The 27,623-nt window shown below is 36.2% G+C and overlaps 3 protein-coding genes across 5 annotated transcripts; 1 reads left to right on the forward strand and 2 right to left on the reverse strand.

Annotated features, from left to right (window-relative positions):
• The first annotated feature begins 8,466 nt into the window (after positions 1-8,466).
• On the forward strand, positions 8,467-11,257 carry LOC146160475 (spermine oxidase-like). Of its 3 annotated transcripts, none has more exons than XM_083384157.1 (6): positions 8,467-8,661; positions 8,738-8,843; positions 8,938-9,534; positions 9,629-9,818; positions 9,880-9,973; positions 10,070-11,257. In XM_083384157.1, exons 1-6 carry the CDS (start codon positions 8,505-8,507, stop codon positions 10,351-10,353), a joined length of 1,428 nt encoding a protein of 475 aa, XP_083240283.1. In that variant the 5' UTR covers positions 8,467-8,504; the 3' UTR covers positions 10,354-11,257. The 3 variants fall into 3 exon arrangements, with proteins under 3 accessions (XP_083240283.1, XP_083240284.1, XP_083240285.1); XM_083384158.1 differs by having other exon boundaries at positions 9,632-9,818; XM_083384159.1 differs by having other exon boundaries at positions 10,113-10,339.
• A 2,224-nt stretch (positions 11,258-13,481) lies between these two features.
• On the reverse strand, positions 13,482-20,137 carry LOC146160476 (mitochondrial ornithine transporter 1-like). The gene is made up of 6 exons (XM_083384154.1): positions 19,966-20,137; positions 17,387-17,642; positions 17,152-17,289; positions 16,419-16,591; positions 16,181-16,339; positions 13,482-14,447 (listed from the first exon to the last, which is right to left on the reverse strand). Exons 1-6 carry the CDS (start codon positions 20,012-20,014, stop codon positions 14,326-14,328), a joined length of 897 nt encoding a protein of 298 aa, XP_083240280.1. The 5' UTR covers positions 20,015-20,137; the 3' UTR covers positions 13,482-14,325.
• A 100-nt stretch (positions 20,138-20,237) lies between these two features.
• On the reverse strand, positions 20,238-21,184 carry LOC146160477 (exosome complex component MTR3-like). The gene has a single exon (XM_083385470.1). The coding sequence runs from the start codon at positions 21,148-21,150 to the stop codon at positions 20,320-20,322; it is 831 nt and encodes a 276-aa protein (XP_083241596.1). The 5' UTR covers positions 21,151-21,184; the 3' UTR covers positions 20,238-20,319.
• Between the last annotated feature and the right edge of the window lie 6,439 nt (positions 21,185-27,623).

Raw genomic sequence — 27,623 nt, forward strand, 5'->3', positions numbered from 1 at the left:
TAAGCTGACAAAGCAAAAGTATCCATAATACATTAGCTACAAGACAGTGTCAAAAAAGAATAAACTTTTTACTTACATTTATCTTATAAGTTATAAAAATAGTTTCAAAGGTAGACCATTAACAATAAGATAATATTTAACATTTTTTGCGTAATTCAGTTGTCAGAAATATCGACCATATAAAAAACGTGCAAAGCTAATGTTTTCCAGGTTTTTTGGGCATAATCTGTTTTGTGGTAAAACTTTAGTTACATACCATGGTCTACCTAATATTTTTTTATAAATTATGTAACTTTCAAAGATTGCAAATTAAGGCTGAACTGCACAAATATTTTCAAAATTTTTAAACATCACATAGAGATGTTCAAAGTAGAACACCTAGACATTTTGAACTTTTAGGTTTAAAATTAAGAGATATTTATTTAATCAAGCAGGAATTACTTGACAAAAACTTTCAAACAGAAATTATAACACAAAAAATAAGCAAAAACATACATATTGAAAAAATGGTGCAAAAAAAGTTTGTCCATATGTTGAGCCTCTATCATATACAAAGACAAATTTTAGGTATTCAGTTAAGGCTATATGTATAGCTGAGTTCAGAATCCTACTAAATGTAACCTTTTTCTGTAATTTAGTGCTGTTTAGTAATTGGAGTGTGTGTGCACACAAATTGCTTTAACAAAATTTGGAATGTGCACCTGCCATAGAATGCAAACTAGATGGTAAGTCTATGCAACACTGTAAACTCTTTACCAACTTTGTACATAATTGTTAAAATATAATGTAAACATTAGTAATTAGTACTTGGTCACAAATATTATATAATAAGCATGAATTTTGCTGCAAAGTATAAAACATTACTGCTGCCAGAACTGCATAACTATTGCTTAACAACTATGGTGCACCTTGATGTTGGTCTAATATTATCTAAAGCAGCCTTTCTGCGCTGGTCTAGAATCCTACCACAACGAAACACCATTTGGGTTAGGGTGCGGGTTAGCGTTTGGGTTAAGGTGGGTCAAGTATTATTATTAAACAAAGAATATAATAATACTTGACCCACCCACACCCGAACGCTAACCCGCACCCTAACTCAAATTTTGTGCGTTGATTTTAGAACTGTGGTAGGATTCTAGACCAGCGCCCAGCCTTTCTTAACCTGGGGTAAATTTCCTCGTTTTAGGGGGTAAATGAGCTATCAATTAAATTAGCCACACCAGTTAACGAAAAAAAAAATTGTTCCAGCTGTATATAGGTTGGTTACTTTCCTAGTTTAGATTTAAGGCGCTCTTTCACTATTGTACTAAAAATTAATAAAAAAAATTTTTTTTTAAATGCCGCATACCACAACACATATTGTTTGGGTTAGGGTGCGGGTTATCGTTTGGTTGAGGGTGGGTCAAGTTATTATTAATAATAAACATAATATTACTTGACCCACCCTCACCCAAACAATATGCGCTGTGGTATGCGGTATTATTTTTTTTTTTTGCATAACTTTTCACGTACAATAGTAAAAGAGCGCCGTAATTTGTTACTTTCGTTTTTTAATATGTGAGCATCATTTCATATATTGGGGGTAAATCTGAATCTGATATTCATCTTTGTTAAATGGGTAAAACATACAAAATAGGTTAAGAACCCCTGGTCCAAAGTGAGTAACCCGGTAGCACAGTGGTTCTTAAACTGTCTGATAACATGCCCTGGTGCACTTTAACACTTCAAGAGCGTAACACAAACTTAACACATTTTTTGGTAAATGTGACAAATTACGGGTATTCCCCTGTTAAGTTGTTAAGCAAAACATTCCTTAACTTGCATGTTAAAGATTAGTCAGCTAAAACGTTATCCAAATATCGCAAATATATTTTTTGCGACCAACCATGTATGGAGTCGAACCTAACCCGAAACAAATCTTTACGAACCAGTTCGGCATTTCTTTTTTTAATTTCTTTAAAATTCAAGTTTTTATTACATTGCCGAAAATAAAAAATAAAAAAATATCAAAAAAAATATGTCCAACATTTTAAATACATTTTCCTTTTACCGCGACGCACTTTGGCAGCTGTCCAGCGCGCAACGATAAAGAATTGCTGATCTTCACAAAACGTAAGCAAAACGGACGCAGAAAGATCATTCACGCAAAGCGCGAAAATTTTTCGCACTCATATAGTTAAAATACTCAAAAAGTATGTGAAATAGCGTCTATAATTTGTCAAAGAGGCGGCGGGCTGGATGAATTACATCGGCGGGCCTGATCGGCCCGCGGGCTGTAGGTTGCCGACCCCTGTCCATTAGCGAATTTGGCGCCGTTTCCAAAATATCTGCAAAAAATTGTTTGGTGATCAATCAATACTTAACAAAGCACGGGATAAGTTTTATTAAATACCGGTACCTCTAATGATTTAGGTTTCTATCCTGCTGGTTATTAATATTGCCAATACATACTTTTATTCGCACCAAAAAATATCTGGTTTAGGCCACAGGTTCTCATTGAATTTTAAACTCACCATCACCAATATGGAATTCTTAATAATTTGAAGCGGAACAGACTTACAAATACGAAAACGTTTGACAGAGTAAAAAGTGTCTTTACTTTCGGTTTGGTGGCATCGACAACAACTAGGCCTACAGATGTCAATGAAGCCATTTCTTACACACAACACGAAGAATCTATTTTCTAACACGCAACACGAAGCATCCTATTACAACGAATGCGCAGCCGACTTATACAAAGGCTCGACGCCTTCCCCAGACATACTAAAATAGCTGAGTTTCAATTCTATACGTTGGAACTTTTTGAAAAGCTTTACAAAAGCTGACTATAGTATTTTTTTTAACTTTGTAAACGACGTATGTGCAATAGATTTTGACGTAACGTGTACATTTTAACAGATTCCTATAGGCATCGTCGAAGGGGTCGGAAACGTAGTAATGTAAGCCCTTTATTTGTAATAAATAAATTGTTTTGCTATCAATTGCTCTCACTGATTGGTGTATTATAATTGCTTAACAGATTTACAGGACTGTTTGACAGATTACGTTGGTAACCAACTAGCCAGAACTGCGAAGTTGGTTAAAAATAACCCGACTCCCGAGTCTCGAGTTCGACTCCGGTGAAATGTGCGATTTCGTCGAGTCCCGAGTCCGACCCAGACTCCACAGCCAGTATTTTGCCGATTTACGTAGCTAAAATAACTTGGATATTCAGTAATCGACTTATAGGGGTGTCGTATAATTCATTCACTCACAATACATGTTGGAAAATATTCAACCATATGCTATTCCACCTTTACAATTTCCAGTTATCAGTTTTAAATTTGGTGCTGCACATACGCATGTCGGATTCGGGACTCGGGTAGTTTTATGTGGTCTTACTTGAGTCCCGAGTCCGACTTCAGCTAAACAAACCGACTCCTTGAGTTCGGAATCCCGACTCCGATTCCGACTCCGACTCCACAGCCCTGTTTCTAGCCATGCAACCTAAGGCTTAAATAAAAAAAATGTTCAATTGTGTGGCACTTTCTATAGGTCAAAATTTATTCTTTTGTCAACACCTTTAGTTATTTTTTGTATGGATGATTTACAGATGAAATGGCAATAAAACTGCATTATTGTTTTATATTTTTATAATATATCCCATATTGACCCTATAATCTATTTTTTTTTCAAATTATTAAGTTTGAATTATTAAATGTTTTGACATATGGATTCTAAAAAAAAGAATGTTTTGGCTCACTTTAATCGGCGTACTAACGTCCAATGTGCAGGTTAGGCGCATATATAACCATCACTATTTGTATAAACAACTTTTAGTTTAAAGTTTTCACTAAAATTTTGTTATTACGTCAAAACGTTATGACGTCAAAAATTTTCTACTGGCGGCTGTGAAAAATAAAAAGACTATCAATACGGCCGTCACAGCTAAATGGTTATTCATTTATTTCTAACTTAAGCAAATATTCCATTATAACACAAAACTATTTTTGGAAACATCGAGACGCTAGATATCCAGCAGCAACATGTCCTTATCCTACAGAGAAGTACCCATTACGTTAAATGAATCCGATTGTATACACTATAGGCTACACCATTGTTGAAGATTCGTTGGGCGAGACTAATTTGTGTTTTTAGTATTACGTCGAATGTCACCTTATGTACCAAGGGGTTGGCAACACAAGTAGCACGCGAGATGACTTTTCAGGGCACGCTAATTGATCCAACGCTCATGTTATATCACCTTACGAAAGTACAACCATTACATCACTACCGCGTTATTATCATTATTATTATTACCTACATCACTAACCCTAGCGCTAACTAAATGGTTGAACACATTTCCAATTCGTGTCACGAATATGTGTCTTAACTGTTGTATTTAACATTAATTTTTGTGTGGTTAAACTTGTTGGTTAGGACTAACGGTTCGTAAGTCACAATGCCCCAAAATTGGCGTGACGTTCACTGCGTTAATGCAGGGCAATCTACAATTCAGTTGTTCTCAACCGCCCGTCCACATCAACACTCCTGCCGCTCCGTCATATTTATTGCAAGTTTATATCTTAATTGCAAAATGCAAGATGTTGACTGCTTAGTGCTTGTCCATCAAATTTAGAACTTTACCAGTTCTGTAATTTGCAGTATTGTGACGTAACATAGAGTTAATCAAAAACAGCTCCTCTGGTAATTGTAATTGTTAACCAACGTTTCGGCAACCTATACAAGCCGCCTTCGTCAGGGTGGAACTTAAAAAGGTACACGAAGCCCTGAAGTCCAACGGTTACCCCAACTGGATGTTCCACGACCGACCGAATTCTGTTGCCACGCAGGTTAGTTTTGTGAAAAAAGATGGGTTTGTTACGTTGCCCTACATACCAAAACTAACCGATGTGTTAAGACGTATGTTGGGAGACTTCACAGATGTCAATGAAGCCATTTCTTACAGACAACACGAAGAATCTATTTTCTAACACGCAACACGAAGCATCCTATTACAACTAATGCGCAGCCGACTTATACAAAGGCTCGACGCCTTCCCCAGACATACTAAAATAGCTGAGTTTCAATTCTATACGTTGGAACTTTTTGAAAAGCTTTACAAAAGCTGACTATAGTATTTTTTTAACTTTGTAAACGACGTATGTGCAATAGATTTTGACGTAACGTGTACATTTTAACAGATTCCTATAGGCATCGTCGAAGGGGTCGGAAACGTAGTAATGTAAGCCCTTTATTTGTAATAAATAAATTGTTTTGCTATCAATTGCTCTCACTGATTGGTGTATTATAATTGCTTAACAGATTTACAGGACTGTTTGACAGATTACGTTGGTAACCAACTAGCCAGAACTGCGAAGTTGGTTAAAAATAACCCGACTCCCGAGTCTCGAGTTCGACTCCGGTGAAATGTGCGATTTCGTCGAGTCCCGAGTCGATTTATTGTTCTTGATTTCACTGTCGCAAACTGGTCAATCACGTCATCGAAATCTGTTGTTTCCAATGTTTCTCTTTTAACGCTAAGAATAGCAAGATCACTGAGAAAATCCTGTCCCAAGCCGATCAAATAGATTCTTTAAAACGCGCACAATTTCTTCTTCTGATAAAAGTCATACATCTTTTATCAGTTCACCAGGCATTCTCTTACGTCGCCTGTTTCTTCTGTTGAGATAAATACCCCAGATCGAGCATTTTGTTTGGGCTTGTTTTACAGCAGCTCGGCTCAAACCATCACGAAACGAGTCTTGGCTTTTGGCGCAGATGTGTCTATTGCAGTTTTACGTATTTTATAAATCTTGTCGACTATTTTTCATCTAGGTTTGTTTTTTGTCAGCGAAGTGCATCGAAGTACCAAACAAAAAATATAATACTTTGTGTTTTTCTATGGTGAGGAATTGACAGTGTTTGTGCCTGTTTGTGGGCGCGAGCTCTAATTCAATGTTTGACTTTATGTAGTGATTTTAATGGTTTAGTTTGGTGCTCATTCTGTTTTTTTATGACATCCTATACTGTACAATAAAATTACACGTGTAGATGACTGAAGACATTGTTCGTGGATTTGCGAGCTTTGCTACTAAATAATTTTTAATAGTTTTTCAGTTGCTGGACTATGATTGCTACATTTTACGACCAATTACGGCTATGTTTAGTCGGAACATTATGGTATAGTTGTAAGTTGTGCAATTGGGTCGGGCACCACAACTACGCCTGTACAAACTCTGTTTTTTTGCCCAACTTTACGATTAAAACTTAAAAAAAGGTCCCTCTTGTTAACTTTTTTTTTTCCTGTTTCGTTGACAATTGTTTTTAGCACAAAGTGTCTGTGAGTACCTTTGCATGTTTTGCGAAGATATAACGTGCATAGAAGATATAACGGTCCTATGCAAATTATAGTTTGGCTAACTTATAGATAAACGATAAAAGTTATGCCCCTTTCCAACTATTTTATGTATGATAACAGGCTAAAAACATGCACGGAGACACGAACCTGTTTTTAGCTAATTCAACCAAATAAACTGAATATTTTTCGCTACGCGCGACCAACGATACACTTTACTATTTTTTATGTTGTCTAACTAATAATTCAAAAATACCCAATAATTGGTTGTTGTAGGAAGGCGCAAAGCGCAGACAATTACCAAGGGGGGCGGTTTAATAAAGGGTAAAAACACTGAGCTAGACGAAACCAGCTGCACGCAGAATCAGCATCTTGGCTGCTGTGAATGGCTGGCAACAGCATCAGTATGGGTGGCGTATCAGATGACGTCTGCCACGCAGCCGCTGGAGCGATCTTGCTTATAATCGTTTTTTGCTTGTGAAAATTTTGTAAGCCTCATTTTGGCGCCCGGGGTCATATGTACCCCCCCCCCCGCACCCACCCTAGCTACGCCTCTGCCCTCTTGTTACATTTTTAGCCATTTTTGTCAATTTAGGCCTTATTTTCATCAACTTTAGGTTTATTCCGACAGGTTTAGCCATTTTTTTCGACAATTTTAGATCTAATTATATCGTGGTTAGAAATCATTTTCTGAAATATACTCCTGTTATTGAGTTAGTTAAAAAGATGTTTTAAAATTTGGCTTCCGACGATTCAACGTAACATAGGTCATAGTTTTATATATTAAGGAAAATTTACATTGATTATTGCATAAAGTTAAAATGTCTGCCTTGATGTATCATTTTTGTTATAATCTGCTGTACAAAGTACAATTAAAAAACGCAAGTAACACACATACAGGAACGTGGCGGCACACCTGACATGGTCTCGCGGCACACCGGTTGCGGAGCACTGTTCTAGACCAGCGCCTTAAATGTTTATGTTCAACGTTTTAAGATAGTTACAATTGAGGTAATATATGTCGTTTTAGAAACGGTGCTGGGAGTTTACACTATAGGACAAAACAATGTGGGTAGTTTAAATAGTCCAATAAAAAACGTTTTCCTAACAGTAAAATGTTTGTTGGACGTTGTTTTGTCGCTTTCTTGCTATAAATATATATAAACTGATAAGAATATGAAAGCCCATACAGAAGTAGGTATGATTTTGAACGTTTCGAATAACTCTTTATTCAATTTCAACATCGATGTTGAAAATATAGTGGTTGGAGGTTGTAGTAAGAATATTAATTAATGTTGAAAATGAATTGAAAGTTATTTAAAACGTTCAAAATGATACTTACTTCTGTATGTGCTAAAATAATATTCATACTACTTCTTACTACAACCTCCAAGCTCCCAACACTATGTTCCAAAATATATAAACTAGTTTTGAAACATTTTTGGTCGCATAGAAACTGAACCACAACTTTTAATAAGCTCTATAAACCAGATTGTGAAATGTTTTTAACCTCACATACAGTTTAATTGCCATTGTAAATATGTTTAAAATGTAAACTTAAAATTCTGTGGAGCTCATACAACCAAGTCTGCATTCTGTGGCAGGTGCACACTAGATATTAAAAAAGGGCGCTTGTTTAGAATCCCACCACAATTATAAAATCAACGCACAATAGGTGGAGTAAGCGCTAGGGTGGGATGGGTCAAGTATTATTATATTCATCATTCAATAATAATACTCACTAACCCAAATAATGTGCGTTGTGGTAGGATTCTAGACCAGCGCCAAAAAAAGTTCTTTCTGTTTTTATTTTTTAGGTTTGATTGCTACCAACTTGTTGCATTGTTAAGTAGTAAGTTATTATTATTTTTTTGAGATTCTACAGGCTTTAATTTCCTGGTTTAATCCTGTGCTTGTTTTTTAATAAAAAGCAATTTTATTTTGAACTGTCATTTCCTTCGTTGTTTCATAAAGTCTGATGTATTACTGTAAAACACCATTTTCTCAATCACAATATGAAAATGAAGTGTTTTTGATTCTTAAGTTTATTTTATGCCTTGTTAAATCTTTTTCTTCCTTGTTTTTTGCACCTCACTTCGATTTTACCTGTTGATATTTCTTACAGATCAGAATAAACCACTAAACACCTGTAATTAGGCAATTTATAATGGATCATGTGGAATATGATTGCAAAATTGTAGTAATTGGTGCTGGAGTAAGTGGTCTGTCCGCTGCAAAAACACTTTTTGAAAGTGGATTTTGTAATATCACAGTAGTTGAAGCAGTTGATAAAGTTGGGGGAAGAGTGCACACAATTAATCAGGGTTAGTTTTCAAATATATTTAACTTTTATCAATAGCATTTCTGTAAAAATTGACCCTGAACATAAATCTCATTCAGGTATGTTTTCATTCGAAAAAGGTGCAAATTGGATGTACGGTAATATTTCAAATCCAATGTGGCAGTTTATTGAAACTCATTGTATTCAAGTTTGCCAAAATAGCGGGTGAAGTTGTTAATAAAAAAAAATACTTTAAAAAAAAAATATTTATAGAAGTGATAATCACAAATAAACCTGAATAAATTGTAAATGTTTACAGGTTTGAAAAATCAATATATTTTAGTGAAGATAGTAAACCTCTTTCACAGGAAGATGAGAACATGGTTAAGAGGGGTATTCAACAGTTTCAAGACATACTTAAATATGTTGGTATTCAAAATCTAAACAGAAAGCAATCAGTACTGTCATATGTCAAAGAAGCCTGGGATAAATATTGTGCTGGGTTCTGTAAAACCAAGTTAAAGATACTCAATAATGTTTTTTATTTTATGAACACACAATGTTGTTTGATGGATGGCTGTGACAGTTTAAATGACCTTCCACTTTCTGCATACACTGATTATAAAGTTATTCCAGGAGAATCAATGACTTTCAAAGATGGGTATCAAAGTGTTCCACTAGAAATTCAAAAATGCATTCCAAAAGAAGGTGTACTTTTTAATTGTGAGGTCACCTGTGTTGAATGGGGTCATACAGGCCCACATCCAATAAAAATTAAGTATTGCACTGAAGGAAAAGATAAACTGTTACAAGCTGACCATGTAGTGGTTACACTTCCTCTGGGATGTCTTAAGGACAAACATCACAGTTTTTTTAGGCCTACATTGCCTCAACACAAGATTAATGCTATTCAGCGGTAAGTTAGTTTAATAAATATGCATATTGGTGCTGGTTAATTATTTACCTTGGTAAAGCAAATGTTAGAAGTAACGGGTTTATGTGTTTTTAAGCAGAATTGGTTTTGGTTTAGTAAATAAAGTGATATTGTATTATGATCAACCATTTTGGAATGAGGATGTTGATCAAATTTGTATCTTATGGAGAGACAATAAGTTTGATGCACAAAAGAATGACTGGCAACGTGCCATCAATGGATTCAATGTGATAAGAGACCAAAAAAGCAATCGACAATTTTTAGTAGTCAGTACAGTACACTGCAATAGTAAACTATTTACCAATTTTTAACTTGTTTATATTTTAGGGTTGGATTGCAGGAGAAAAAGCGAGATTGATTGAATCACTCAGTGAGGTGGAAATCGGAAAAGTTTGCCATGAAACTATTCTCAAATTTACTGGTATATTTAATCTTATTACTACTGTGACAGTATTTTGAGGTCAATTTATAATTGTACCATTTAACATTTTAATTAAGTGGATAATCACGTTTACAGGAAAAAACGACATTCAGGGTCCTAGTTATGTATATGTAACTAGGTGGCATTCCAACAAATATGCAAAAGGTTCTTACAGCTTTACCTCTCAATCAAGTAATGAACAAGATAGAATAGCATTAGCAGAGCCTCTGCCTTTATCAGCAGCAAAAAAACCTTTGCAATTGTTGTTTGCTGGCGAAGCAACACATGAATCCTATTATTCAACTGTACATGGAGCTTTTCTTTCCGGTAAACGAGAAGCAGAGAGGATTATCCAGCATTACAAATCTGCAGAAAAATAAAACCTATGCAACTCTTTGTCAATTGGTATTTTATTAAAAGTTTGACTTTTTAGTGTAATACTTTGCTATTTTGATCATTGTGCATTACTTTATAACGGTGCTCGTCAACCTTTTTTGAACAGTACACACTTTTACGTTTACTGAAGAACTTGTACACCCAGCAAGAACTATTAACCGTTATGAAAAACTAGTTCATACCCCACAATAACGATTATAAGACATATTGGGTTATTATGTCACAAATAGAGTATTGTATCTCAAAAGTTTTGTACCCTTCAATAGATAGTGCCATGTATTTATTGAACACTCCAGTCAGCATGGTAATAGACCTAATATATGATATGAGATCAGGTAGTTTGGTATGGGTTCGCTTTTGTTTATTAGTTTTGGTGATAACTATACATTTTAAAATTTCAATTTGATGGTTGTGTTGTTTAAAATCATTAGTGGCAGATTCAAGGGGGTTCAAAGTTAACTGTGTGGATCAGGGCCGGGCAACATACGGCCCGCGGGCCGGACCCGGCTATAGTGGTTGTTAGTTATTCTTTAGTTCTTTGTTCTGGGTTAAAACTAGAGGCCATAAGATCGAAATAAAAACAACATCAGTCGTAATACTGACTAAATCGGAAAAAGTCATAAACCCGTCGTAGTAAGACCTAAATGACCAGAATAACCGCTATAAAACATTTTGCCTAAGCATCACTAACCCTGCTAACTACAACCCTAACCCCACGTCCCCACTCATTGCCCACCAATAACCCCACACAGGGCCAGAAATCAGGTGCTCAAACAGAAGCGCCATAACGGCGCCCTTCAAACTAGGGCGCCCAAACGTCAACACCAAAACGGCCGATGCCATACCCAGGGCTCCCGATCGTCCCATACCCTCTTCCTACAGTTTCAGGCGTTATTGTGGCCTAAGGACAGATGTTTGTCTTTTATTCAGACGATTAAGTTCTTATTCAGTCGTGGGTATTGCTGCGTATTTGGCTTTGTTATGTCGTTTGTGTTATACTATGGTATTATTGATTTTTCTGCTTGAAGTATTGTTGCTTTGTTCCCAAATTAGATTTACAATCAATATTTTCCCTTGGATTTTCTCAAAAAACGTAAAGTTGCGAATTTAACAAGGATTGGATGCCCAAGAACTTTTTTACCCAAGTCGGCAAGAAAGCAGTATGCTTGCTGTGCAACGAAAGCCCTGTTTAAAGAGAACAGTATTAGCCGCCATTATTCGACAAATCATGTAGGCCAGTGTTTCTTACAGTGATGAATGGTTCACCCCAGGGTGAATAACATTATTGCAGGGGTGAACCAACCAAAAGGGGTGAATAAGGGTGAACCAGTAAACAACTCTCTGAAAGAAAATCGACTACTGAACTGTTGATTTGTGGTGTTTTTTTGCTTATTGTAATAGTTAAGTTGGTTTGCACTGAGTGTATAAGTTAGACCTACCATATGTCCTCTTTTAGGAAGATTTGTACCCTTTTCCTTAGAAAACTGAATGGTACTCCGAGGACGCTCAAAAAATGCTAATACTTTTAGCAAGACTTTTAAGGCGAGGCTGCATTTATTTCCGAAAAATACTTAAGCCATGAAAGATGCTGAATTGCCGGTTTAAAAAGGTTTCTACGGGGGCTCCAAACAATTCGTAGGGGGGGGAGGCGAGCTCTAAGTTAATTTTTTTGCTATGATTCTAATGGTATCGTTTTGGTTGTACAGCGCTGTACAAACTCTGTTTTTGCCAACTTTAACATTAAAACTGCCAAAAAAAATTTGCGAATCTTCTGTTATCTAATTATGTTTACTTTGTTGAGCAAGTCTCTTTGAGTACCATTGCATGTTTTCATATCATCGAAGGTATAACGGCCTTATTTAATTATAATTTTTCTAACTTATAGATAAACGATTAAAGTCATCCCCCGTTCGATCTATTTTTTATCCATATTTTATATAATTGGATGACAGGCTAGCAATCAGGGGACGAAATGTTTTGCGAAAAGCCTCCTGATTTTACAGTTTAGCGCGAATTCAACCAATTCAATCCAATTTTTTTCGCGCTTCGCGTGACCGACAACAAACTTCACTATTTTTAAGTTGTCTCAGTGATATTTAATTAAAAATTCCGAATTGCTTTTCGTAGGTGTGCAAGACAGTTTTATCATGCCATGAGACAAGGGTGAATGAAATCTGGAGAGAGATGCTAGGGGTGGACGAAACTAAAAAAGTTTAAGAAGCAATGATGTAGGCTATGGCAGTGCATTTAATGTATCGATTAGGAATCCGGCCCGCCAAGTAGGCTACTTTATTTTCCCATATCAGGCCCGCCGACTGGAGAAGTTGCCCGTCCCTGGTGTGGATGAAAAACGTTTTTACTCTTGTCAATGGACCACCATCCAGAAGAAGCCTACACAGATAACGGTCCTTAACAAAGTTAGTTTTAAAACTGCTCCATTATTAAAAAAAATCCTGTGAACCTTTAAAATAAGTCACCGGGAATAAGTGTTTTATAGACCCCCAGTAAGGAATCCCTTTTCATGGCACAATCGAAAAGCAAACGTTGTCAAAACTAATATGTATAAACGCATTTGTGAGAACTTTGCATGACCAGTATAATGACATATTTCAAAATTACAACAACTTATCCCGAAAGTATTTTCACTCAACTTTTTCCGTAGTTATTTCAAAAACAAAGTTTTGTCAATCTAATCTATTTAAATTAAGTGGTTCAACCTTTTTTATTCCGTAGACCTGTGATTTTCAATCTGTGTGCAGCAGCGCTCTCGTGTGAACCTAATAGACATGCGAGACTTCAACGCATACTATCTTACCGCGAATATATAACATATTTTGCATTAGACATGAAAAGCATGTTAAATACTTAAATGTTGTTCAATTGTTCTTGCCGCTCGATTTTAGGCACAGTTTTGAATACTATCCATTGTGTTTTTAGTTCAGGTGGCTTAAAATAAATGCCATTTTAACGCCAAAAGCAAGTTTGTGTTTTATTGCCCAACTGTTCTCGTTTTGAATACTGGATAGGCTACCTAAATTTGACATTGTGTAAAAAATAACTTCGACATTTCTAAGACGTTACTCCTAATAAATACATAGTCAGTCCTGTATTTATTTGCTAGATCAATTGGCAATTGAAGCAGCAAACATGTTTGACAAACACTTGATGTAAATTACGTTTGCCAGTTTATTTGAGTAGTGTTTCATAAACCGGTTTCAATTTTGTTTGCTTGTACCACAGAGTACTGTATTTCATTCAACCAAATGCAAAAGCGATATGAACAACTATAGGCCCACTTGTGCGTGATAGGCATGAGTAACAGTTGTTGCAAGTTTTTTTTGGGGGGTTAGAGCATTTAAATTGGCGCAAGGTAAATATAAAATATTTATTTCACCACCTTTTTTCGCCTATCCCAGTCTCAGTTGGTTTACCGTTGCAAAAACTTTACTACCCTGACGTAAACCATTCAGCAGTTTAAGAAACATTGGATCAAAGTTTCGACACTTACAAACACAATTGATAAATTTGCATATCAACTTGAAACCAAACAACAGATATGCGTTTTTTGGGCCGCTTGCTACTCCAGTCAGATTTAAATCTTAATAACCGGAAACGCTTAGAGATCACACAAAAGTGACTCATTGAAGGTAGATATAACGTCCTTAACCCCATTCAAAGAAATGAATGATACTTAACAATACTATGTGTAATAGGACGTTTCAAAATGGTAAAAGTGGAAAAACAATTACTTTTTTTGCAACAAAATGCAGAATAAAGGTTTAACATTAATAGCATGGACACCTCATTAAAACAGAAACAGCTTAAAATAAAACAATACAGCTTAAAATGATGTGAAGTTGTACAACAAACAAAGAAAGACATTTAAAAAAAAAATTAAAAGCGAAGTTCGAGAAATAAAATAGCACCTTAATTTGCTACATTTTTGTAAAATGATGCTATAACCCAATTGCTTGTCCAAAATGTTTTCTTGTCCACTCATATGCTAAAAACAGAGCACCATTGGCCGGATATGTACGTATTACACAAGGCAAGATACCGCTGTATAGAGCAGTAACACCTAAAACAAAATAAAATGGTTATAATTAAAAAAAACACTCAAAAATACAGTAACAACTCAAGAGTCATCTTAAGTTCGGGGGTATCCGGCTGACGAAGGCCTTAAATGCTTTTAATTGTCCGATTTACTCTTGTACTAAATTCGTCGACCAGCTACTAGTAATGTTCCAACGACTAAAGGTTAAAATTATTATCAAATCCTATAACACAAAAATCAAGTAATTGTCTCTTGATTTGTTTCGTATTTTTTCTGAAATGTTTTACTTTACAAACGGTAAAACAAAAATAGATTAAGGTCAACAAAAATCCAACGGCAACGTGTCGTTGAACGGTAATACTCTAGCTGTTTCTTCGTATTGTGTTTCTAACAAGTTGTTTCATTTAGTTAGCTTGAGTGATTCAATGGATCAGCGTGGTCCAACTACAGGCCCGTGGCCTATTTTTATTGGCTCGTGATCCTATTTTTATGGGCTAGTATTAATATCAAAAAAATATTTTTTATAAGGGACGTTTCTAAAGAATACATGAATTATGACGTAATTGTGACGTCATATGCCCGCCAACTAAAATTCGACAAATTTGCAAACTTTTGCAGGATGGCTCTTGATAACTGTCCGTTTATCGTTTCGGGTTTTTAAAATTAAATGTAGCATTGTAGGGCACGATTTTATTGCTCCAGGCAATAATACCGTGTTCCCGAATGTTTTGGTTATGACAAAGATAAAAGATACTGTCTAAAATATATCAATAGAAATAACACGATTGACGAAATTTATTTTCTCTCAACCGCAGCTTGTGTTTTAGCTGACTTGGACACAGCTCGGCGCAGATGTTGCGCTAATCATGACATAAAAACACCCGGGAAAAAATCTTCGGTATTGCAGGTGGCGAAAGACATGCTTTTTTTAATTTAGGGTATTACCGTACATGGAACTTGCTTTTAGGCTAGTACCGTACATGGAACTTGCTTTTAGGGTAGTACCGTACGTTAACAATTGCACAACGCACGTGTTCGCTTTGAACCAATGTGCTTGGGTCTTTCTGATCAGTTTTTTCTATTTATGACGTTATTGAAATCACTTTTTTATGAAGTAATACTAGTAACCATTTTATGACGTCAGTATTTATTAACGTCAGACGGAAAATTGGGGAATTTCTCAGTTGAAAAATCGGGACACTTCCTTTTTAGATTTCTTGATACGCCCTGTAACGTAAAAGTATGTTTTTTTTTAGTTTTAGGTCTTAAAAAACGCCCTTTTAATAATTATAGGCCAGGCACTCAGACAGACATCAGCTTTCAGATGCTAATCTTCAGATTGGTTCTGGCAGCTATAGGGATGTCCAATACATTTTAATCCGATACCAAAGAAATAACAGCAAATCGATTAGATACATTATTAACTGGGACAGATCCCTAATTTGTTTCTTTTGTTGCTGTGAAATAATAATACTCAATGTGTAATAATAGGATTGTAATTGGGTGTGCCTGTTGTTGCTGAAGTACAACTCATCCTGAAACATTAAATTAGTGCCCATCCAAGCTAACCCAGATATCGCAAACTGTAAAGGAATAAATTGTTGTTGTATAGTTAATTTTAATGCATTGAACATACAAACCTTTGTTTGGTGTTTCAAAATAATTTTAATGCATGTGTTCAAACTATTCGAATTTATGGTACATACTTGAATTACTTAGTCATGAAGTACTGTGAAAAGAAAACACAATTTTTGTACCTTCATTTCGGAGGATGTACACTAGGGTTTTATTAAACCCTTGTTGCTTTCCAGCGGCTGACAAAACTTGAATTCTGGATTTGACCACATCAATTGGAAAAATTGCAACCCACAAAAACAATCCAGCTGTACCACCAGCCAACACAGTTCCAAGTATGCCTGGTGGAAGTTATTGAACAATAAAGTTTTGAGATATATAATTATATATACCGAAAAAGTATCTTGCAAATATACTTACCAATATCATCCTTTGTTTTTCCAACTGGAGTAAACAAACTCCTTGTGACCTCATACCCATAAAAAAAGAGAAAATAACCTGGCATTTCTCTTAGCCACGTGCTCGTTAGTCCTTGCATGGGGGATAAAACTCCCTCATTCTTAATCATAGACTTCAACACACCAAAGGGCCCACTGAATCGAAAACAATGTAAGAATAAGTAAGCCTAAATTAGTTTGCTTATTTTTTTATTATAAAAACATATTTTTTAGGCATCATATTGAACAGGGTGGTCTAAGCTTGTCTAAAAATTGCATATTGTCTGGCCCTCACACAAGAGTGCAATGAACAGCCTATTTTACAGTTTAAAGCAAATATAGTTCTAAACCATAACTGTACAATAATCGCTTTCCTTAAATAGTCCTTTTAATAGAGGGGTGGGAACTTTTCCATGTGGCTGGCCAGAGTCAGACGTAAAAAGTTCTTAGTGGACCATAATAGAATATATTTCCATTTTTGTTGTTAAAACATGTGTTAACTGTTAAACAAGGGCTGATCCAGGAAAAATTTACAATCAAAAATGGATCTAATAACTGGAGATCAACAGATATCACTTTTATATTTTTTAATTTAGGCACTTTGCACACTAAGTTCAGCAAACATGCAAAAGTTTTAGCATCTGTGCACATAGTAAAAACTAAGAGAGACACTATTGTGTAGGTAGGACTATATAGATAATTATATATATATTTACAGCGAGGTCTTTAAAACTTTTCCAGTGCTTTGTAGTTCTGTCATTGCCTGCATCCTGCATTTGATTAGTTCTGTTGGGCAAACCACCATTGCAGAAAATATAGAGGCAAGACTTCCAGCACATGCATTTTCCAAGTTACTAAACAACATTTTTAATTTCATATTTGAGTATAAACCAAAAGAATCACCATTGCTTCCCCTAACAAAAAACCTTTACCTAACATTCAAATATAAACCTTAAGTTTTCTGGTCGCTTGTTAGTGAATGAAGCTATCTGATTTTTCATGACACCAAGTGCAACAAAAAGAACTGCATTTTCGGAAACATTGCACACCAAGGCAGGGACAGATCCCTTGTACAAACCAGACAAGCCTTCCTGTTTCAGTGTTTGTTTTAAACAGCTAAACATGTTAGAGTACATGCCAGGAAAAGTTTGTAGTTTGACTTTGATAGTATCCAGAGGTTGACCGCTGTATACACATGCTGTTCCACCTGGATAATAAAAAATAATACCACAACATAATTGGCTGATTAATGTTACATGTATTAAATATTTTGTAGGCCAGTAGTAAGTTTCAGGTTGTCAAATAGACACTTGTCTATATTTTGACTACTCCTGTTCAGTACCAGCCCAAGAGAAATTTAATCATATTAAACTGGAGGCCTTTTGCATACTAAATAGAAAAGATCAGAAATACAAAAAAATATTTTTAATGTTGCCACAAATTTTTGGGTCCAGACTCAGCAAACAAGAATCGGGGTTGAGGAGTTAGAACTGGATTCAACGGAGTCAGTTTGTTTTGCTGGAATCAAACTTAGGGACGCGAGTAAGACAACACAAGACAACCTTGAGTCCTAGAAGGTGTGCAGAATTTTTTTGTATCCACCATATTTTGAATCAAGTAAATGGGTGGAGTATATGCTCTCTCAGTAGCCATTTTAAGAACTGCTGTATTAAAAAGTAGAAGTCTATTTATGTGAAGCTTATGGCTACTATGGCTTCCTACTACTGCAATGATCATTGAACTGATAATGTTGTGAGCATAATAGCAAAACATATAATTTATGATTTTGAGTTGCCTTCCAACAGTGGTTTTCAACCTTTTTCATACAGCGACCCATTTTAACAACCCAATGTAACTAACAAGCCCATTCAAAAATTTTGTTTCAGACCTATGTAATACACTTATGTATGCGCAATAGCACAAAACACAAAAAAAAATTAAAAATAACACAAATTATAATACCACTCTGTTAAATTTATTAAATTTATCACCAACATTAGTGATATGGCTGATGTTGCATCTTGGCGACAAGCTTGTCTATGCGTGGCGCTGTTGTTGCCAGAGGACACCTTAGGATCTGGCTTTCCTTTGACATCATACCCATATATTTATCTTGATAATAATTTTGCAGTACAGTAAACACCTGTTTAGCTAGTGATTTCTGTCTTTATTTAATCCAAGAAAAAACATAGTGCAATATAAGTAATTGCAAATTGGATTACAGGTTAGAGTTTTCGCTTAGTTGTTTGACAAATTTTGAGGACTGGTGTGTACAAGATCTTTATTAAACGTAAAAGTGTGTACAGTTCCTGTGATTGATACCGGGAGCTAAATAGTAAGCCTACACTGTTAAAGTCAGTCAATTTCGCAAATTGCTTCCTGGCTGCATACTGTTTGAACATTTACTATCAACAACATTCACTCATATCATACAGATATTTTTTATGTTAATTAATTGGCATTATCGTAATAGTGATTGGTATTTTATTGTCGTCTTCGCAACCCCCAGAGAAAAGGCAAACAACCCCGGGTCGCGACCCCCAGGTTGAAAACCACTGCCTTACAATAAAGTACCTCCGTCATCCGTCTATGTTAATTCATATTTTAGGACAATATTTATGGGCCTCCAAAGAATACCCCAAACCAGTGGCTTTCAACCTTTCAAGAGCTCTCAATGCTTTGTGGACTTCTTTGTTCACGTTTTGGAAAATGCACCATAAATAAAACGGACAAATTTATGTTTAACTGGCTAATATATAAAATAATGTCTCAAGGTATTTTCTCTTATATAGCCCCCTTTGTTCATTCTGCAAGCGTCATTGTAAAAAAACTCAATAAAGTGAAACGTAGCTTAATTGGACACGACATTCACCCACCTGGCGCAATGTACAACTTTGCATCACCGTGTAGAATAGGTAAGTATCTCTTAAGAAAACCTAAAACTAAATCTATTTAAGAATATCAAAGCCTTGTTGAAAATGAATAAAAAGTTATTCGAAACGTTCAAAATGATGCCTACTTCTGTATGGGCTTTGATATTCTTATTACGTCTTACTACAACCTCCAACCATTATGCTCCTAAAACTAAATAAATTTATGGTAAACTCAAATGAGGGATTGACTGTTTTGCTAGTTGGGTCTTCTCAGTGAATCCTTCACATCCACATTTTCTAACCCTTCATGTACCCTCCCCCTAGCCCTGCCATTTAGACCCGTGGTTTAGAAAGTGTTAAGCCAGTCATGTTTAAGGGGCTGGGTAATTTATCAAGAGGTCAAAGTACGGTGCTAGCTTTTAGGTAACCACTGGAATGTGCCAGAATGCAAGCTATAGTCTAAACCAGGGCTTTGCAAACCATTTAGTCCATGATACCTGTTTATATATGTTAAAACTGTATAGCACTGTTGAATTAAACATTTCTTGTTTGTCTAAGGAAACATTTTTTCGAACAAGGGTTTTTATGTTGAGCTTCTTTGTAATAATAAAAAGGCCCAAAAATAGAAATATATATGACATATGTTACATGACATACCTGCACAGCCAGCAGCAAAGTTAACAATAAATTCCTTGCTTGCTTGCATAGTGGATAACTAATCCAAATTAAACACAATGATGTTGATTAACATTCCAACTTAGATGATGGCTCTATAAAACCCTATTTGTGTATGATCAAAAATACACAAAATAAGAAGAAAATATTTTTAAGAACAGTAGTCTGTAGTCATGAAAACAAAATTGCCAACATATAAATATATATATATATATATATATATATATATATAATAATACAATAGATATTGGAGCACATACACATCATCCAAAGTTTCCAAACAAAACAGTTTTTAAATTTAAGCAATGTTTTAAGAGTTTGCACTACATGAAAAAATCATTTGTGAATTTTTATTGGGTCAACAGATGATATTAAACATGATCTAACTATACTGTAAAGGTTTTGGGCAGTTTTAGTACAAAGTTGAATAGCTTCAACAAGAATGTCACTCTCTAAATGACCATCGGTCATTAATCCACAGACCTGATTTAAAGTCGGCAACAGAGCAACAGTAACAGTTCCATGGTTTAAATCATTAGTGCCATCAGCAGTAGTAAACTCTTTGTCATAATATTCTTCTTTAAATGTTGGATCTTCCAGGAAATTGTCATTGCCATAAACACGAAGAGTAGCTGCTGTAATAATGTCATATTGCTCAATGCAAGCATCTGCTAATGCTATAGATGCAGCCATTATAGCAGCCGCAATTATGGAACCATCATTTTCTAAGACCATTATATAAATATCTATTTGTGATTTAGGGTAACAATGAAGCCGTACAGAAGAAGTTAGGGATTGCACTATTATATCAGAGTATTCCCTCTCATTCAATTCTGGAACATGGCCACACCTTTTCTGACAAGAAAAGGGTGCAAATTTAAATTCGCATTTAATTTTTCCTTGCATTTGAAATTCATCTCGCTGTTCAATATCTTTTGGACCGAAAACGGAGCAAATCACTTTAGTGTTTCCCATTTCACAATAGCATGATCCTTTTGCTTGAGAAATCGTTCCACTTTCCAAAAATATTCCACGTATTTCAGACGAATTGCGATTATCCAGCCTTATGCCATTTGAATTCAAAAGGGATTGTGATTGTATTATACAAAAAGCATTATAAGAATCACTGTTTTGGGGAACAGCTAATCGCCTGGTATCATTTGACATACTTTATGAGTTTTCTGTAAGTGAAATTCACCTTGATAATTATTATAATCTATTAATTGGACATAATTGTTTATAAACCAGTGAAAAGGATCACTTGTTTAAATAAGGCAACACAAAAAAATGATTTTAGTGGGTTAAAGCAAAGGTAAATGAATATATATACATAAATATATAAAGTATAAACTATTTTTTAGCATATGAATTTTAGTGCATCAAAAGTCTGGTTAAACTACATTGTTGATTGCTGAATAAACCACAAATCATTCAATCAATCCTCAATTAAGTATACGTTCATGCAGACTAAAGTTATACCAACTGGTATTTCACGGTATTTCACACTGTTAAGTTTACTAGGGAAGCGCTAACTAAAATTTCTTTGTAAATTAGATCTAATTTTTTTTAAATGTAATTGAAATTTTGCTAACTCTTTTTAAAAATCCAAGCAGTTTGTTTATTCACATGAATGATATAGATAGCAAGGTGGTTGGCTGATGAGTTCGCTAAAATATATTCGCTGATCCAACAAACAAACAACTGCGTGGCAAGGTGACCGCCCTTACAAAATTTAGTTTTTAAGGAGCACATTTTTTTATTTTAAATTGGATATTTTAAACCGTTTGGTGTTGTGGTTAGCGTGTGGGTTTTGCCCCTGGGGTGAGTATTGTGTAATAGTGTTCTTAATTATGAATATTTTGGTAAATAATTTACAACCTCAGATCTAGAGATACACCGCCTAATAAGAAAGATTTTGAACAAGTTTAAAGGCATGCAAATTTGTCAGACTGGTAAAGCACAGCTACTACCTTAAGGGGTTAGTGTACTGTACACTGTACAGCTTTTAAAAGTCATTCGTTTTATTTGCAGCTTTTCTCACAAAAACTTCAGTATAACAGAATTGGTTCACCAAAGCATTGGTGTTAGTTTAGCTTAGTATTTTGGTCACTGCGAAAATTGTTGGAGAGCCACTAAGCTAAACATTAGTTTGGCAATATAACTAAAATATATAGCACTAGCACATGAAAGTTGTTTTTTGTCACAATTTTGAAATTTATTGCAAGTATCAAATTGCTTGGCACAATGATACTTTGTCATTCTACAATGTTTCAATCTGCACAGCGGAACATTATGTCATAGTGTGCATGGCGCCCTTGGGATGAAAATATTTACGTCAAATGGGAAAATACTTGAACCAAAAGGGAAAAAAACGTTTGCAAAAATAATTTCTAAATATTCCCTCATTCAGGCCACTGTAACTGAATAAGGAAGAACAAAACAAGATCACAACACTTTGATCAATTGATTGGCATAAAAGAATTTGAATCACTCACATTCACGGATATGCCAGATACTTATATTGGCGCTGGTCTAAACTCCTACCAAATTTAATTTTAAAACTAACGAAACGAAGTTCAAATTGCAAGGAAGGCATAAATATGTAAGGATAAATATGGCCCTGTTAATAGAATCCTACAACATTTTCGTCCGGGGATTTATGTTTCTAACAATATTTGGAGGCGCTGGTCTAAAATCCTACCACAACGCATATTATTTGGTTTAGGGTGCAGGTTAGCATTTGGGTGGTTGAAGTATTATTGTTAAATCACAAATATAATAATACTTGACCGTTGCTAACCTTTACCAAAACAATAACGCAAATATTGTGCGTTGATTTAATAATTTTTGAACGCGGTGGGCTGTGGTAGGACCAGCGCCCTTATATTTTACGCGGGAAAGACAGTTTAGCAGCCTGGAATTGTGCGTCTGCAATAAGGTTATTTGTAAAGTTTGCACGGCTCAAAAGTAGGTACGGTACTAAAATGAAATCCATTAGCGCGACGGAAGTTTCCGCGTTTGAGCCATTTTTCGTGGCCGACCGCTTTTTACGGTGATTTTACACTCAACGTTCCGCTATGACCGCGGCTGAGTGGGCAACTGGCCTTACTTTCCAACCTGGCGGACATGTACAAATTAACAGAATGCAAAAATTGTCGCGTGGGTTAGGCATTGTTGCCTTATGTCGTCACAATACACGTGACCAGTGTCCACTGATGTGTGACCAACACCAATAGCGAGCGGGATTGGCGGTTCGCATTTAATTCTACTTTATATAATTCTACTTAATGCATCTTTGTCATCTTTATCGGAACCTGCAGAAAAAATTTCAGGGTAGGGCAATCACGGACGTACCAGAAAATCAAAAAGGGATCCTGAATTTTTAACTTAGGGAATTCCCCTATATTTCGTCTGACATTAATCAATTATGACGTCATAAAACAGTGACAGTATGACGTCATAGAATGGTGATTGCAAAACGTCATAAAAACAAAACAAATCAGAAACAGCCAAATACGTCGGCAAAAGCGAGCACGTGCGTCGTCGACAATCCTGTCAGGCGCCAGCTGCGAAACTACAGTGTGCAATCGGGAAAACACAATAAGACCTAAAAAGCAACAATACCTAAATAGTGGGGGAGCTATGTGTCAAAAAAACCTTCTGGCATGCAAACGATTGATAGACGTCAGATTTTTGGCACACATGTTCATTTTGACGTTTTATCTTGATTTTTGCCCGGATCCAACATGATTTCGATGTACTTTCCCCCCGTATGACCCCCCAAACCCCTAAATTTTAGCTTCAGCAAAATTAGCTGCGATTGGTCTCAAACAAACGAGAATAAAAAAATATTTCAAAAAATATATATTTTTTAATTTTATGACGTATAATTTTTTTTAAGTTGGGGCTATTTTACGTTTTGATTATGTCATCGCTAGAATAGGAATTTCGTCTTATTAATCAAGATATCCCTTCAATCTTATCACTTTAATAGTTTTGATTTCGCGTTTTTGTTCTCCGGAATTCTTTTAACATCTTCACTCGAATTATGACGTCATAGTGACGTCATCGGTCGTCGAAATTGCACATATTTTCAAAATTACTTCACAGCAGACGTTAAAATTTTCGTCTTACGGTTTAAACATAGACGAAAATATGTGTTCAGTAAATGTAGACTATAATATTAAAAAAACGCTCAAGTTAGTCGCATGTAGGCTGTAACTAAAGCAACAATAAATGATACATCAAGGTCTCTCAATTTCGTATAATTTAATAATCAAAAGATGAAAAACTGTGTAAATAAGATATCAATTAGCGATAAATCAACAGCATGCCGGTTGTGACGATATATGTATATATTGGTAAATAAAAAAACAATACATTTATGTTAAAGTCAGTAAATAAAAAATGGGAAGAAAGCAAGTACCTTCACGTGGTCGTCCCCGTAAGTATCAGAGCCTATCAGAGTTAATCTGAGAAACAGTCCTGAGAAACGAAACTTGCTACTTATGCGAAGATATGAAAACGTAAAGTGCTTCAACGTCGAACCACATCCACGAATTCCACATTGCGCCCTTTTCAGGGCGGACAATTGTCAAAGATGAGAGAATGTCGGTTCTCCAGTTGAATGTAAAGGGCCTCACCAACGCTAAAAGCTGGTAATCACAAGACTGGCCGAAGAACATGATGCAGTCTTGATTCTACTCCAAGAAACCCACTGCGACACAGATGCTAGGCTAAAGATTCAACAATATCGCCTTGCGGATCATACCACTAGCCGGAAACATGGAATTGCCACATTTGTTTAAAATTGCTTTAACTACACCATCAAAGCAAGCTGCCCTAAAGCAAGCGACATTGAATGGCATGCTGTTGAAGTACAAGGAACCACTTACGTTCACGTCTACAAGCCGCCACCTGTAGCACTCGAGATAAATTCGCTGCCCATACTCCCTGCCCCTTGCCTGTATGAAGGTGACTTTAATTGTCACCACATGGACTGGGGGTACCAGACCAGCAATCGCGATGGAGAAACCTTTTCCAACTGGGCATCAACTAACAACCTGTCGCTCTTGTATGAAGACCCCGACAGTTTTACCTCGGGACGCTGGAGCACTGGAAGCAATCCAGACCTTGCTTTTGCTAGAGTGCCTTCTGGACAAGTCCTTCCTGAACGACACGTCATCATTCGGTTCCCTCGGTCACAGCACAGAGTTTCAATAACATCAATGGCCGGTCCTTTAATACCCACCCCAAGCAAACCTGTGAGACGGTCGAATTTCCGACAGGCAATGGAACCAACTGATTGCTTTTCCAACACCAACCCCATTGAGTAGCGTCTGGTAAAATTTGCTGAGGAGTTAAGGACTGCCCCCAAACGTAACCAGCTGGATAGGTTGCCCTTTTAACGTGGTTTAGTAAAGCTGCTGATGTTGGTGCTAGTCTATCTACGGACAACCTCTTTGTTGACAGCATTTCTTTTCTTAATTCATTAACTCCAGTTTCGTTGCTACTTTTGAAATAAACACGAACGACCAACTTTTCGATCACTTTCATTTGTTCTTCTGTAATTTTTAGGGTTGGTTGTGATAATGATTGAAAAACAGTGTCTATTCGTTGTCTATAAAAATGGAGGAACTCTTGTTGCCTGTTGCGATAAAGTGATGATTCTATTGATCCCAGTAATATCAATGCTGCAAAAATAACAGTCCGAGACATGGTTCCTGGGCTCCCTTCATAACATAGGTATTCCAAATTTTAGACTGGTTTTCTTACCTTTACTCCACTGACGCAGGTATTCAGTGCATGACTTGCACACCATATGAGGAGTCCAGGTTTTGTCCTGGTCACCAAGTTTAATACCAAAATAAGCGTGGTAAGTTTGCTTTATGAAAGTTGTGACTGGGTTTCTTGTACGAGTGAATATTCACCGCAGATATAGCAGAATATGTCAGTCCTATTTCGGCAAGATTTTCTAGTTGAAAGCATTATAATCTAATCACTTTTACAAAAAACTACTAATTTAACCAAGTAAAACGTGTGACATGTTCAAGATCTAAGATAAAATAACTTACAAAAAACAAAGTTATTCTTATAGTTTTAATTACAGCACAACGAAAAAAGTAAAAAAAAATGAATTGTGGGGTAAATAAAGTTGGCCTGATGAAGCAAAACCAATGTTATTTTCAGATTCAGCACATTAAAATCATCCTAAATCAATTAAAAAATACTAAACAACAACTTTCTAGTTAAATTTTAACCTAAATTCACCGGAATAAGGCCTAAATTCATCGATACTAGTCTTAAATTCATCGGAATAAGTCCTAATTCATCGGAATCAGGACTAAATTCAACTCAATAAGGCCTAAATTCATCGGAATAAGGCCTAAATTCATCGGAAAAGGCCTAAATTCAACTCAATAAGGCCTACATTCATCGGAATAAGGCCTAAATTCATCGGAAGAAGGCCTAAATGGCCGAAATAACGCCCGAACCTGTGGGTATAGAGGGTATGAGACGATCGGGGGCCATCGGTCTGGCATAGGCCGTTATGGTGCCAAGGTTTGGACGCCCTAGTCCAGGGGCGGGCAACATACCGCCCACGGGCCGGACCCGGCCCGCGATGGGATTTTGAGCGGCCCGCAGACAGTTTCCGGTCTTACATTATAATGTGGCCCGCGGCAGCAGTCTGCCGCAATCCCAACTATGCTTTCCACGTCAAATAATAGTGACTGTTATAGTTATTCTTTGGTTATTTGTTTTCTTTGTGGTTAAAATTAGATTTAGAAGTTACAAGCTATTTTGCCAATGAACTTGAAGCCGGCCCAACCGACTGAAAAAAATGAACCATAACCGGCCCGCCGACTGGAAAAGCTGCCCGCCCCTGCCCTAGTCTGGCACCGGATTTTTGGTTCTGTTTGGGGTGATTGGTAGGTAATAGGTGGGGTTAGAAAATGGGTTAGTGTTGAAATCATTAGGGGAGTTAGTGATGCACTTAGGGGTGGGGTTTGGGGTTAGTTAATGTGTTGTTCGGGCCTGATTTGACTTTTTAGGTCTTATTCCGACGGATTTAGGACTTATTCCGATTTAGACCTTACTAATACCGTCAGGTATTAGTCCTATTTTGGCCTTATTCCGAAGTGTGTTTTATTCGGACGTTGGTGTTGTTCTTATCTCGGTCTTATGGCTGGAGTCTGTGCAATCGTTAACTTCCGGCGAAAAAACAAATAAAAACAAGGCCGTGAAATATGTGTGATTAATTGTGGTAGAATCATACATAATTCGACTATCAGCAGCGCAGTTTTTAAGTTCCATGAACGGAACTAGCGCTAAATTACAAGTACGCCTTTCACCACCTGCAATTCTAAACGAAGAACGTTTTTTCCGGGAGTTATTATGCCACGCAACATCTGCTCCGAGCTGTGTGCCAAGTCAGATAAATTACAAGCTGCGGTTGAGGGGAAATAAGTTGTGCCCATTGAGTACCGGTATGCTTAAAGAGCATAATTTTGCGTTAACTATCATTACTTCAAAATGGAGACTTCGAAACGCACACGACCAGTCACCATTATACCTCCTTTTAAGAATCTGCTTCAGTTAAACAAATGTCGATGTTCCACCAACATCGGATATTAGCGCAG

Source organism: Ascidiella aspersa, chromosome 3, assembly GCF_963924565.1.
Source record: "Ascidiella aspersa chromosome 3, kaAscAspe10.2, whole genome shotgun sequence".
Classification (NCBI taxonomy): Eukaryota; Metazoa; Chordata; class Ascidiacea; order Phlebobranchia; family Ascidiidae; genus Ascidiella; species Ascidiella aspersa.